The 13530-nt window shown below is 40.9% G+C and overlaps 2 protein-coding genes across 9 annotated transcripts in view; both read right to left on the bottom strand.

Moving 5' to 3' along the window:
* Nucleotides 1-1081, bottom strand: part of LOC129179201 (zinc finger protein 436-like) — a 24616-nt gene extending 23535 nt beyond the window's left edge. For all 4 annotated transcript variants that reach the window (XR_008569923.1, XM_054772116.1, XM_054772114.1 and 1 more), the window contains exon 1: nt 784-1081. Coding sequence is in view for 3 of the 4 variants with exons in the window: in XM_054772116.1 (XP_054628091.1) it covers nt 784-901 (118 nt within the window). In the remaining variant the exon portion in view is untranslated. The remainder of the gene's footprint in view (nt 1-783) is intronic.
* Nucleotides 1082-4938: 3857 nt separating this feature from the next.
* On the bottom strand, nt 4939-13192 carry LOC129179202 (gastrula zinc finger protein XlCGF57.1-like). Of its 5 annotated transcripts, none has more exons than XM_054772119.1 (3): nt 12997-13190; nt 11797-11959; nt 4939-8711 (listed from the first exon to the last, which is right to left on the bottom strand). In XM_054772119.1, exons 2-3 carry the CDS (start codon nt 11912-11914, stop codon nt 6694-6696), a joined length of 2136 nt encoding a protein of 711 aa, XP_054628094.1. In that variant the 5' UTR covers nt 11915-11959; nt 12997-13190; the 3' UTR covers nt 4939-6693. The 5 variants fall into 5 exon arrangements, with proteins under 5 accessions (XP_054628094.1, XP_054628093.1, XP_054628097.1 ...); XM_054772118.1 differs by lacking the exon at nt 12997-13190 and adding an exon at nt 12054-12123; XM_054772122.1 differs by lacking the exon at nt 12997-13190 and having other exon boundaries at nt 4939-6154; nt 7920-8711; nt 11797-12115.
* Between the last annotated feature and the right edge of the window lie 338 nt (nt 13193-13530).

Below are 13530 nucleotides of genomic sequence, written 5' to 3'. Positions count from 1 at the left end.
TGCTGAGGCTGACATCCCATTAGAAATGTTAGCTAAGCTACATCCATTTCTCAATTACTGGACAAAATGAGCCAATAATGTATTGGAACAATAAATGTAAAATACGTGTGAAAGGTAAAAAAAAAAAAAAAATTCTATAACATTAAAACGGAAGTAAATGAATTTGGGGGTGGAAAAAAAGAGTTTCAAGGGCCCTAAGAGTTTGTTAAAGTTTGTCATATATTCTAAAGCACACCACAAATTCATCTATAACCATGTCAAATGATTAGTCCTACCCTAAAAGTATTTTGCACACCCATTTTTTTCCAATTTTACCTTTTATTGGATGGACTTTTATTGGATTCGGGACCTGACTCACAGAGGTTTGTTTCAAAAGCCAAACAATATTGTCGGTCATAAAAAAAGCAACTACAGGAATACTTTGATTGCATTGCATTATTTTAATGTTTCTAAGAGCTATTTTCATAACCATATGCAATTCCACGAATCCATGTTTGTAACAAAAGCTTTAAAAAAAGGACCGATACTGGATCGGATCGACAAGACTATAAAAAAATCTGATCGGGGCATCCTTGTCTTGACACAAGCGGCCGTTTTGCTCTTCCAGATTCTTAACTTCTCTTTCACATTCTTTGTTCTACTCTGACTTGAACTCCACTGCCTCCGTCAAGCTAACATCATGGCGGCTCTTTGTTGAACTTGCGCAGCGTAACCCCTCATCTACTCTCTTTTCAGGGTTTAAAAAAATAACTTCCAAAAAGACGTCTTTGGAAACTCGCTCACCGTTATCTTCAGTTTGGGGCTTTTTCTCCGTTGATGATTTGCTGGGAGTTGGTGGCGCTGATTCTCTTCCGCCTTCTCTTTGACTGGACGTCGCCATCTTAGCATAGCAGTGGTTCATCTTCTATCACGTCTTCAGTGTTCACTTCAACTTCCGTTTCGTGGGCTTTAGAAAATAAATTGTTGAGTTACTCGTTGCTATAGTTACTGTGAATCTATATACGCTAATTGTTTTGTCGTAATTTGAAACTTCGGAAAGCCACTGTCGCTCAGCCCGACTTCTTCCTCGTCTTCTGTTGTTTATTAGTTCTGCGTCGGTCTTCTTCGTCTTCGTCTACTTCTTCTTTTGTTGTGTATGGCGGTTGGCAAGCAGCTTTTAGGTGTGCATTACCGCCACCCTCTATAATAATAATAATAGGAGTGACAGAATCCGACCTACTCAATAATCTATTTTTAAGTCCCGTTTTCCTTAGAAATGAAAATATGTATCTGTAAAGAACATGTCCCGAGTTTAGTTGTATTGGTTGTATTAGCAACATTGAATCTTATCTTCTCCTGCTTAAACATAACTTCCAATGTTGATACTGTCTGCATGACTGATACTTTCAGATACATCACAATAATTACAAAAGCCTGTTGTGTGCTTCCCTATCATTTTAAGTGTACTGTTACGTCCTTTGTGTCCAAGTCTCATTCTTGTTTATTTTACTAAGTTGAAGTGTTGTAGTGCGTGCCGTGTGCTGTATTCTGATGAGCACTCCACGCACATGTTTCTGATGTGGACGAGGAGAACCAGAAAATGCATGGTGGCGCACACAGCTCGTGTATTGTATGTTTCATGCAGAAATAAAAGACATCAGAGACCATCAAGTCTCCCTTCTTCATTACCCACCAGAACACAACGCAGAGGGAAGTAAGGCGGTAGCACCCACAACCGACCCTGTTTATAGTCGAAGTAGGTGTGTCACGTTACATGCAGTGTTAGCGCCCACATGCTAGCTGTTTTTAGCATCCTTAGAAAAAGAATTACAAGTGTGCTCGTGTTTCACTAAAGGACTGTGAATCATGGACAAAATTCCAAAAAAGCCGTAGTTTTCCATTAAAGTTTTTTCGATTATAGCAGTAAAGAATTCGGATTCGTGGTGATGACCCGTCTTAAAAGGTATTAATCTGTGCACAGTTAGTGACATTTGTGAATGTCGGAAATCTGGTAAATAAGCAATCATTTGAAAAAAAGCATGCATGAAAACACAATTATGGGGAACTTTTGAGAACGAGAGGAGTGACTTCAAAATAATATATATTAACAAGGGCAAGTAAGTTAAATGAAATACAACAAAATTAAAATAAGTGAGTTTTTGGAGGGTTTTTTTGTTTCTACAAAAATTATGGTAAGGGAAAAAATGTAATGGCCTCTTAATGGAGAAATTTAGTTAAAGATGATGATTTGGGAGAATGTCAAAGAGCATTCACTATGGAGGACCAAATGGAAGAGAATGAAATACATTTTTAACAATCTTTAAATAATTGAAGTATCATTCATTAATTAAATAAATACACCATTAAATAATTACTTAAATGTGTCATTAAATTTGCCATTAAAGAATTAAAAGACCAATTCATTTAATGTAAAAACATATACACTTATTTCAATATTTAATTAATTGTGGCACTATTTAATTAATTATTTAATTAAATAAATAAAATAAATTAAATACAAGTTTTATTCATGTATTTATTTCAGTATTTTATTAATTATTTATTTCATTATTGTGCGATTTAATTATTTCACGGACTTGTATTTACACGTTCATGAATTAATTGACCCTGGAGGAGGGGCACGATGGCGAGCGTCTGGTGGCCGGGCCTACGCCCATGGGGCCCGGCCGGGCACAGCCCGAAGAGACGACATGGGTCCCCCCTCCAATGAATGTCCAAATTCTGTTCCCCCCCCCCGACACCTCCATGCCAACGCCAAACCAAAGTTCATCACCGCAATGGATAGCTGCTTCATCGCTGCTTCATCGCTGCTTCATCGCTGCTTCAACGCTTGACACCGTTCCAACAATCCCGTGTCCGCTCGTAAAACGCTTACAGCTGCTCCACCAAAGTTTGTGCAACGTTTAATCACCGCCTTGGCCTAGCAGATCCAAGCGTCCATGAACTTGCGTCGAGCGTATACGGCGTTGCCCTAACGGGGGCCAACTTCTGTTAAACAGTGGTGTGCGGTTACGAGGGGTGATGATTTTTTTTCACCGCTCCAGAGCCGCTACAGCTTAGTTCGGGCGGTGTGACCGGGGCTTAAGGGAGAGCCCAGCCACCCTTCGGAGAAAACTCATTTCGGCCGCTTGCACTCGCAATCTTGTCCTTTCGGTCATTACCCAAAGCTCATGACCATAGGTGAGGGTAGGAACGTAGATCGACCGGTAAATTACCTGTAAAGAGCTTTGCCTTTTGGCTTAGCTCTCTCACACAACACAACAGACCGATGTAGAGTCCGCATCACTGCAGACGCCGCACCAATTCGCTTGTCTATCTCAAGTTCCATCCTTCCCTCACTCGTGAACAAGACCCCAAGGTACCTAAACTCCTCAACTTGGGGCAGGATCTCATCCCCGACCCGGAGATGGCACTCCATCCTTTTCCAGGCGAGAATCATGGACTCGGATTTGGAGGTGCTGATTCTCATGCCAGCTGCTTCACACTCGGCTGCGAACCGATCCAGTGAAAGTTGAAGTTCACGGCTTGATGCAAAAAGCACAGACTCAATCCTGCAGCCACCAAACCGGAACCCCTCAACGCCCTGGCTGCGCTTAGAAATTCTGTCCATAAAAATAATGAACAGAATTGGTGACAACGGGAAGTCCTGGCGGAGTCCAACCCTCACTGGACTTACTGCCGGCAATGCGAACCAAACTCTGACACCGGTCATACAGGGAACAAACAGCCAGAATTAGCTGGTCCGATACCCCATACTCCCGGAATAGTCCCCACAGAATTCCTAGAGGAACACAAATGTCGAATGCCTTCTCCAAGTCCACAAAACACATGGAGACTGCTTGGGCAAACTCCCATGCACCCTCAAGGACCCTGCTGAGAGTGTAGAGCTGGTCCACAGTTCCACGACCAGGACGAAAACCACACTGCTCCTCCTGAATCTGAGATTCAACTATCCGGCGGACCCTCCTCTGCAGAACCCCTGAATAGACCTTACCAGGGAGGCTGAGGAGTGTGATTCCACGATAGTTAGAACACACCCTCCGGTCCCCCTTCTTAAAAAGGGGAACCACCATCCCGGTCTACCAATCCAGAGGCACTGCCCCCGATGTCCACGCGATGCTGCAGAGTCGTGTCAAACAAGACATGCCTACAGCATCCATGGCCTTAAGGAACTCTGGGCGGATCTCATCCACCCCTGGGGCCCTGCCACCGAGGAGCTTTTTGACAACCTTAGCAACCTCAGCCCCAGAGATAGGAGAGCCCCCTGTGGAGTCCCCAGGCTCTGCTTCCTCATAGGAAGACGTGTCGGTGGGATTGAGGAGGTCTTCCAAATATTCTTTTCACCGATCCACAACATTCCAAGTCGAGGTCAGCAGCACACCATGCCCACCATACACGGTGTTGACTGTGCACTGCTTACCCCTTCTGAGACGCCGAATGGTGGTCCAGAATCTCTTCGAAGCCATTCGGAAGTCATTCTCCATGGCTTCTCCCATCTCCTCCCATGTCCGAGTTTTTGCCTCAGCGACTGCCAGAACCGCAGACCGCTTGGCCTGCCGAGACGTGCCAGCTGCTTCCGGAGTCCCATGAGCCAAAAAGGCCCAATAGGACTCCTTCTTCATCTTGACGGCATCCCTCACCACTGGTGTCCAGCAACAGGTTCTGGGATTACCGCCACGACAGGCACTAACCACCTTACGGCCAAAGCTCCGATCAGCTGCCTCGACAATAGAGGCACGGAACATGGACCATTCAGACTCAATGTTCGCCACCTCCCTCGGAACATGGTCGAAGCTCTCCCGGAGGTAGGAGTTGAAACTCCTTCTGACAGGGGACTCTGTCAGTCGTTCCCAGCAGACCCTAAGTCACACCAGCCAAAAGTGCACAATGAAGAATTAAAAAAAACAGAAGTCACACTGCAGCATTTTTGGGGGGAAATTTATTTGATAAAATCACAGACCAAACACAGATATTTCATCTTGAAAGGAAAGTTATACTAATAACAATAAAATGGAGAATAACCGGCTAAATAGGCATCTGGCGGCATAAAAATTTTGACATTTTTGACGTCCTTCCCGTTTTCTTTCACTTGGTTCTCCAATTCAGGAATTGCTGTTTGTGACATATACGTTCTCCCATGATCTTTCAAACATTCTAACATTTTCCGCAATGTTGTTTTTTCTACTGTATTGAATGGTTGCATTTCTTTTGAATGTAGCGAACCACACTTTCTGTGAGTGCGTACCATTTTGCGCTATTTTGCTTGTATTTACTTTGACGACCAAACACATCAGTAGGCGTTGGCTATCGGGACGAAGGTTGTGTTGATTCAAGAGTTTTATTGTCATATGCTTAGTAAAACAGGCAGTTATACTATGCAATGAAATTCTTATTCTGTTCATTCTCCCAACAAAAGAACGAAAAGACAAGAAAAAGAATAAGAACATAAGAAACATTAATACCAATAAATTAACAACAACAGAAGAGACATTAATACAGATAAATAATACAGATAAATGAATAAATAAATAAATAAATAAATAAATAAAGTGCTATGAGTGTGTGCGTGTGTTGCGTGCTGCGTGTGTGAGTGCTTCGTTGAGAAGCCTGATGGCCTGTGGGTAAAAGCTGTTTGCCAGTCTTGTGGTCCTGGACTTCAAACTCCTGTAGCGTCTGCCTGACGGTAGGAGTGTGAATAATGAGTGTTGTGGATGTGTGCTGTCCTTGATGAGGTTGTGTGTTCTGCGTAGGACTCTAGATTTATAAATGTCTTGCAGTGAGGGGAGGGCTGCCCCAACAATGTTCTGTGAGGTCTTGATCACCCGCTGGAGTGCCTTCCTATCACGTGTTGTACAGTTACCGTACCAAACAGTGATGGAGGCTGTAAGGACACTTTCCATATTGCATCTGTAGAAGCAACTCAGGATTTTGGTGGACATGCCAAATTTCCTCAGTCTTCTCAGGAAGTACAGTCTCCTTTGGGACTTCTTCATAATTTGTTGGGTGTTGTGAGACCAGTTGAGGTCCTCGCTGATGTGTGTGCCAAGGAACTTGAAGGTTTTCACCCTCTCCACCTCAGTCTCATCAATAAACAGGGGTCTATGCGGCTCCTTTTCCCTTGTTCTTGGGTCGATGATCATCTCTTTAGTCTTATCTGTATTGAGAAGGAGATTGTTATCATGACACCAAGCTATGAGGTCCGCCACCTCTCTTCTGTATGACGTTTCAACACCACCAGTGATCAGTCCGATGACTGTAGTGTCATCCGCAAATTTAATGATGCTGGTGTTGCACCTCCAACTGAAAAGGATGGTGGTGTTTCAGGAGAGCACATAAGCAGCAATAATCTCATTACTTTCTAGGTGACTTCTCACATGTTACATTAGACTTCAATGATTTCACAATCTTTCAGCACAAACTGGAAAATGTTTATTCTCCGTTGTGTGTCCACATGTTAACTGTCAAACTTTTCTTACAATAAGGGTTTTCGCCTTAGTGCATTTTTATGTGTGACATACTACTTGGTTTGTTAGAGAATTTCTTACTACAAACGTAGCAACTAAAGGGGCGTGTCCGGTGTGCGCTCTCATGTGTCTTTTTGCATGGTCTGTTTCTGAAAGAATCTTAGTGCACACTGAGCAACTAAAAGGGTTTTCTCTGGTGTGTGTTCACATGTGTGTAAATAATATAGACTCACACAAAAAGCCTAAACAGCAAAACTGAACAACAACAAGTTTTTTCTCCTCCTGTGTGTTTGACTATATGGTTAGCAAAAGTGGTTTGGCGAAAATAACTTTTACCACAAACTGAGCAACAAACAGGTTTTTGTCCCGTGTGTGTTCTCATGTGTGATACCATATGTTCCATTCGGGAAAATATTCTACCACAAACTGAGCAATGGAAAGGTTTTTCTCCTTCATGTGTTCTCATGTGTGATACCATATATACCTTTCGAGAGAATCTTCTACCACAAACTGAGCAATAGAAAGGTTTTTCTCCTGTGTGCGTTCTCATGTGTAAAACCATTGTTGACTTCCGAGCAAATCCTTGGCTACAAACGGAGCAAACAAAAGGTTTTTCTCCTGGGTGTGTCAGCATGTGTCGAGTCAAACGGTTCTGAAAGGAAAAGCTTTTAGTACAAACTGAGCAACTGAAAGGTTTTTCTCTTGTGTGCGTCAGCATGTGTTGAGTCAAACGGCTCTTACAGGAAAAGCTTTTAGCACAAACTGAGCAACTAATGGCTTTTTTTCCTGTGTGTGTCAGCATGTGTTGAGTCAAGTAGCTCTTAAAATGAAAGCTTTTTGCACAAATTAAGCAACTAAAGGGTTTATCTCTTGCGTGTGTCAGCATGTGCCGAGTCAAACAGCTATTAAGGTAAAAGCTTTTAGCGCAAACTGAGCAACTGAAGGGTTTTTCTCCTGTGTGTGTCAGCATGTGTTGAGTCAAACACCTCTTAGAAAAGCTTTTAGTACAAATTGAGCAACTGAAAGATTTTTCCCCTGTGTGTGTCAGCATGTGTCGAGTCAAGTGGCCCTTAAGAGAAAAGCATTTAGCACAAATTGAGCAACTGAAAGATTTTACCCCTGTGTGTGTCAGCATGTGTCGAGTCAAGTAGCACTGACGAGAAAAGCTTTTAGCACAAATTGAGCAACTGAAAGATTTTTCTCCTGTGTGCGTCAGCATGTGTTGAGTCAAGTGGCCCTTAAGAGAAAAGCATTTCGCACAAACTGAGCAACTGAAGGGTTTTTCTCCTGTATGTGTCCGCATGTGCTGAGTCAAGTGGCTCTGACGAGAAAAGCTTTTAGCACAAACAGAGCAACTGAAGGGTTTTTCTCCTGTGTGTCTCCGCATGTGTACATTCAAATTACTCTTATAATCAAAGCTTTTAGCACAAATTGCGCAGGTCAAACAGTTTTTACCTGTCTTCTTTTTAGAGCATTTGGAGTGTTTGTTGTCAGCATGAGTCCTCATATCACCTTCACCGTCTGTAGCGATGCTCAAAGGTTCATGGGTGTCGTCCCCGTCTTCATCCTCAGGGGAGTGTGACGTTGTGTCATCACTATCTGATAGTGGAGCTGAGAGGTTGTCTGCTTGTGATCCTCCACAGTGGTCTCCATCAGCTTCTGTTGTCATGTGTTGTGGTGATCTGCTGCTTGGAGGCTCCGCCCCTCTGTTCTCCTCACTTGGACTGTGATGAAGCTGTGAGGAAACAGGTGGTTTGTCTTCAATCTTCACAGTCAGTGGCAACTTGGTGAGATCAGCTTCTTCCTGCCCGAGAAAACGTTCTTCCTCTTGAGTGGTCCAGAGTTCCACCCTTTCCTTTTTAACATGGGAGAGCTGTGGCTCGTCCTCTTCCTCTTTAACATGGGGGGGCTGTGGATCCTCCTGTTTCAAAGTGGCGCTCCCCTGCAACTGATGGGGACACTCTTCTTGATGACTAATCAGCTGCTGGACATCTGCAGGACAAAACCAAAAAAAGGATTCAGCTGGTTTGTCTTCATCATCTTCAGTCTTCACAGAGACACCAGTCAGTGGCAACTTGGTGAGATCAACCACTTCCAGTCCTAGAAGATGCTCTCGCTCCTGAGTGGTCCAGAGTTCCTCCTCTTCCTCTTTAACATGCGGGGGCGGTGGATCCTCCCGCTTCAAAGTGGAGCTCCCCTCCTGCATCTGAGGGGGACGTTCGCCTTCAAGAGCAATCGGTTGGATGTCTGCAGGACACAAAGACACTTTGAGACCTGCCAATCTTGGAGGCATGAGTACAGTAATCCCTCGTTTTTCATTATTTATTGGTTCCAGAGACAATGAATTTCCACAGAGTAGGATTCCTTATTTATAAATGCAATATTTTCATAGTTAGAGCATAGAAAACCTGTTTACAACCTTCTGAATATGGGTTTTAACATTATTAGTGACCTCTAGAGATTAAATAACACCCTTATAGTCACATTTACCCAATAGTATACATAATAAGAGTAAATAAGCCACTTAAGATATAAATAAGACTCATGCTCGTGTGTGTTGCTGTAAATGTGTTCCCTAGGAGAGTTGAGTGGCAGGTTAAGGAAGTGACGTCAGGGGTTCAGAGTTGAGTTTCAGCGTGGCGTGGGTTATGGCTAAAACTGTAACCTGGATTTTTAGTAAAGACTTTTATTGGGGTTTATTGTGCCTACTAGACCTGTCACGACAATCGATAAATCGATTAATCGAACGCTAAAAAAACGAAGCCGATTATTTTGCTGGCCTTGATAAATTGACATGTGCAAGTATGCATGCTCGTTTTCCTCATCTCGGTTTACCTCATAGGCTGGATAACTAGAGGGTTCACTCTGCATGTGTTAGTGCACATTTGTTCTAAAGTGGAATGAACGGAGAGAGTGAACCCTCCCTTCAGCCATTCAGCCTCTTTGTTTCAGTACGTGGAGGCGTGGCTACTAATGAGTGGATACACAGAGCAAGTTAGCAAGTTAGCAAGCAAACGCTAATATGAATGAGGGCTCAAAAGCGATGGTTTCTCAGCCGAATGACACAGCTCCAGTGTGGAAGTGCAGCAGAGCCTTCGTCCCGACAGCCAACGCTTACTGAGGCGTTTGATAGGCAAAGTACACATAAACAAAACGGTGCAAAATGATGTGCGCTCACAGACAGTCTTGCTTGCTACATTGCAAAAAAATACAAATTAAAAAATACAAATTAAAAAAAAATTAAAATACAGTTAAAAAGCCAACATTTCGGGAAATGTTAGAAATGTTTGACAGTGCCAAGTGCCTGGGAGAACATACATGTACTGTCCATGTCAAAAACAGCAATTCATGAACTGTATCACCGAGGAAAGAAGACGTGTTGAAGGATATCAGAAACATGGCGTTGTACTCTTCCATCACAGATACTGTATGTGGTCTAGCTCAAATATTACCCCTACAATAGTTTAACAATACACTACATAACTGTGTGTGTGTTTTATTGGAGTGTTTATTTTTCTTAACAGAGAAGGGGTCTATTTTTTTGTTTTTGGTTATGATTCTGGTTTGTATTTAAGTGCAATTTTTTTGCTAAAAGAGACTGAGAGTCAATTTTATTTCAATTGATTTTGTATTATTTTGTTTTCGTAAGTTATGTCGTTTGTTTAATTGATTTAAAAGCTCTTGACATTCCAATTACAATGTTAAATACTCTTGAAAATTTTAAGTTTATTACTTTTGATACGATGTATTCTCATTATTATGCCATGTAAATAATGAAAAAATGGTCTCCAAAAATGTCAATAATATCGATTATCGACAATAATTGGTAGAACAATTATCGTCCAGCAAAACTTGTTACTGTGACAGGCCTAATTGTGCCTGTTGTGAGATAATTCAAACCTGCGATCAAGTCTGGTCGCAAATGGAGTTGTATTTTACGCGTAGAGCCCACGCCACTAGCCCGACCCCGACGAAGAGCCAGAAAAGTTGGCGTGCCCAAAGTGCAGCCCAAGGCCCATCTGCGGAACATGGCTCATTTGTCACTGCATTACTACAGAAACAAAATAAAATGTAAAAAAGAGCGGTGGTAAAATGGTAAAACTAGAGCAAAAGGCAGAAGCAAAAAAAGCTGAAATGTTGACACCAACAACCAATAACAACACCAAGTTGCATTTAAAGAGAAGCCGTTCTACAAAATCAATATATGTATAATTTCAATATACGGGGTGGGTCAGAAGTAGGGTTACAGTTACTTCACTGTGAAGGTAAATGAATATACAATATATAGCAATTAAAATACATTGTAAAAAAGATCTCTTGAAACCAGAGATCCTGGGCTCAAAAAGCTTGATGAGCACTGGTGGAATGTCACATTTGTCTAATGGTGTAAACAAAACAAGGGTGTCATAAAAATATTTTACATTAATAACGCAAATTACATCTGTGACTACATCTTTCTTAATAACAAGCACCGGCATTACTGTTTATTGGAGATTTTGTAGCAATATGTGCTGAGGCTGACATCCCATTAGAAATGTTAGCTAAGCTACATCCATTTCTCAATTACTGGACAAAATGAGCCAACAATGTATTGGAACAATAAATGTAAGATTTTTTGCATTTCATTCGTGGACATTCTCTGTAAAATACGTGTAAAAGGTAAAAAAAAAAAAAAAAAATCTAAAACATTAAAACGGAACTAAATGAATTGGGGGGGGGGGTGAGTTAAGGGCCCTAAGAGTTTGTTAAAGTTTGTCATATATTCTAAAGCACACCACAAATTCATCTATAACCATGTCAAATGATTAGTCCTACCCTAAAAGTATTTTGCACACCCATTTTTTTTTTCCAATTTGACCTTTTATTGGATGGACTTTTATTGGATTCGGGACCTGACTCACAGAGGTTTGTTTCAAAAGCCAAACAATATTGTCGGTCATAAAAAAAAGCAAATACAGGAATACTGTGATTGCATTATTTTAATGCTTCTAAGAGCTATTTTCATAACCATATGCAATTCCACAAATCCATGTTTGTAACAAAAGTTTTAAAAAAAAAAAAAAAAAAGGACCGACACTGGATCGGATCGACAAGACTATAAAAAAATCAGATCGGGGCATCCTTGTCTTGACACAAGCGGCTGTTTTGCTCTTCCAGATTCTTAACTTGTCTTTCACATTCTTTGTTCTACTTTGACTTGAACTCCACTGCCTCCGTCAAGCTAACATCATGGCGGCTCTTTGTTGAACTTGCGCAGCGTAACCCCTCATCTACTCTCTTTTCAGGGTTTAAAAGATAACTTCCAAAAAGACGTCTTTGGAAACTCGCTCACCGTTATCTTCAGTTTGGGGCTTTTTCTCCATTGATGATTTGCTGGGAGTTGGTGGCGCTGATTCTCTTCCGCCTTCTCTTTGACTGGACGTCGCCATCTTAGCATAACAGTGGTTCATCTTCTATCACGTCCTCAATGTTCACTTCAACTTCCGTTTCGTGGGCTTTAGAAAAACAAATTGTTGAGTTACTCGTTGCTATAGTTACTGTGAATCTACATACACTTAATTGTTTTGTCGTAATTTGAAAGCCACTGACACGCTGCCCGACTTCTTCCTCTTCTCCTGTTGTTTTTTTTAGTGATGAGTCGGTCTTCTTCGTCTTCGTCTACTTCTTCTTTTGTTGTTTATGGCGGTTGGCAAGCAGCTTTTAGGTGTGCATTACCGCCACCCTCTATAATAATAATAATAGGAGTGACAGAATCCGACCTACTCAATAATCTATTTTTAAGTCCCGTTTTCCTTAGAAATGAAAATATGTAAAGAACATGTCCCGAGTTTAGTTGTATTGGTTGTATTAGCAACATTGAATCTTATCTTCTCAATAATTAAATGTATCATTCATTCATTAAATAAATACACCATTAAATAATTACTTAAATGTTTCGTTAAATTTACCATTAAAGAATTAAAAGACCAATTCATTTCATGTAAAAACATATATACTTATTTCAATATTTAATTAATTGTTTCACTATTTAATTAATTATTTAATTAAATAAATAAAATAAATGAAATACAAGTTTTATTTATTTATTTCAGTATTTTATTAAGTATTAATTAATTATTCATTATTGTGCTATTTAATTATTTCACGGACTTGTATTTACACGTTCATGAACTAATTGACCAGATTTCAAGTGACAGGTCAAAGTCTGTGGGCGGATCCTAACACCTGATTGGCTACCCGGTACATAAGTCACAACGGGTCGATTTCAGACGGATCGATGCAGAGCCAGTGAACATATTCTTTTACACTAGGTGGTGCTATTTATCGCGGTTATGGTGTTCCGTGTTCAGTATGGCCTATTATTAGTCAAATATATGCTTTTTTTCATCAAATGTTACGTCTTTCTTGGCTGAATTATATGAAAAAAACTTATTTGGCTAATTTATCGCTCTCTTCTCCAATGCTTCTATGTACAGTATATTCATCACGGATAGATATGATTAAGTTCATTTTCAGTCATGAATCTACTTACTTTTAGCTTCATCGGCTGGCTCAGCTGCTGACAGTCTGGGTTGGCTGGGAAAACCTTCCCCCTCAAATCAGAGTGGAGATTTCTGGCGGAAGCCTTTCAAACACTGAAGCTGCCAGCTCATTTCAAAACCTGCATGGACTTCGAGAAAGCACTTCACTCCACCTTATAGAGTGTGCAGACTGGATTTGGACTTGTTTAAGTTTATTTCTTCTTTTTTTTCTCTCTCTTTTTTCACTGTTCAGCTGGTCAGGTCAAATTGACACAAGTTTAGTGTCTTGGAAAACATCAAGTTTGACAATACTTTTTTTAAAAGTACATATTTTTCCATTTACAGTGGGACCTTGGTTAGCATTAATTTGTTCCAGAAGGTCAGACTCTAACCAAAACATACTGTAATGGAATCAATTTGTTTCATATATAATGTAAATCCAAATCCAGAAAGGCAAGATTGTTAAAACAGAGCATGTTCTCACAGCATAGTTTTATTATTTTAGTTTTACATGCAGAAAACAATTCCAATTTTCTATGAATGAT

Source organism: Dunckerocampus dactyliophorus, chromosome 4, assembly GCF_027744805.1.
Source record: "Dunckerocampus dactyliophorus isolate RoL2022-P2 chromosome 4, RoL_Ddac_1.1, whole genome shotgun sequence".
In the NCBI taxonomy this organism is placed as follows: domain Eukaryota; kingdom Metazoa; phylum Chordata; class Actinopteri; order Syngnathiformes; family Syngnathidae; genus Dunckerocampus; species Dunckerocampus dactyliophorus.
Note: the sequence above shows the minus strand (reverse complement) of the source record. Positions and strands in the feature narration are given on the sequence as shown.

What these genes read in the sequence shown, in the direction of transcription:
- LOC129179202 (XM_054772119.1), bottom strand. Translation starts at nt 11,914, where the DNA reads ATGAACCACTGTTATGCTAAGATGGCGACGTCCAGTCAAAGAGAAGGC. An exon ending in GCCCCAAACTGAAGATAACG is followed by an intron (nt 8,712 to 11,796) that starts GTGAGCGAGTTT and finishes TGTGTCCTGCAG; the next exon opens with ACATCCAACCGATTGCTCTT.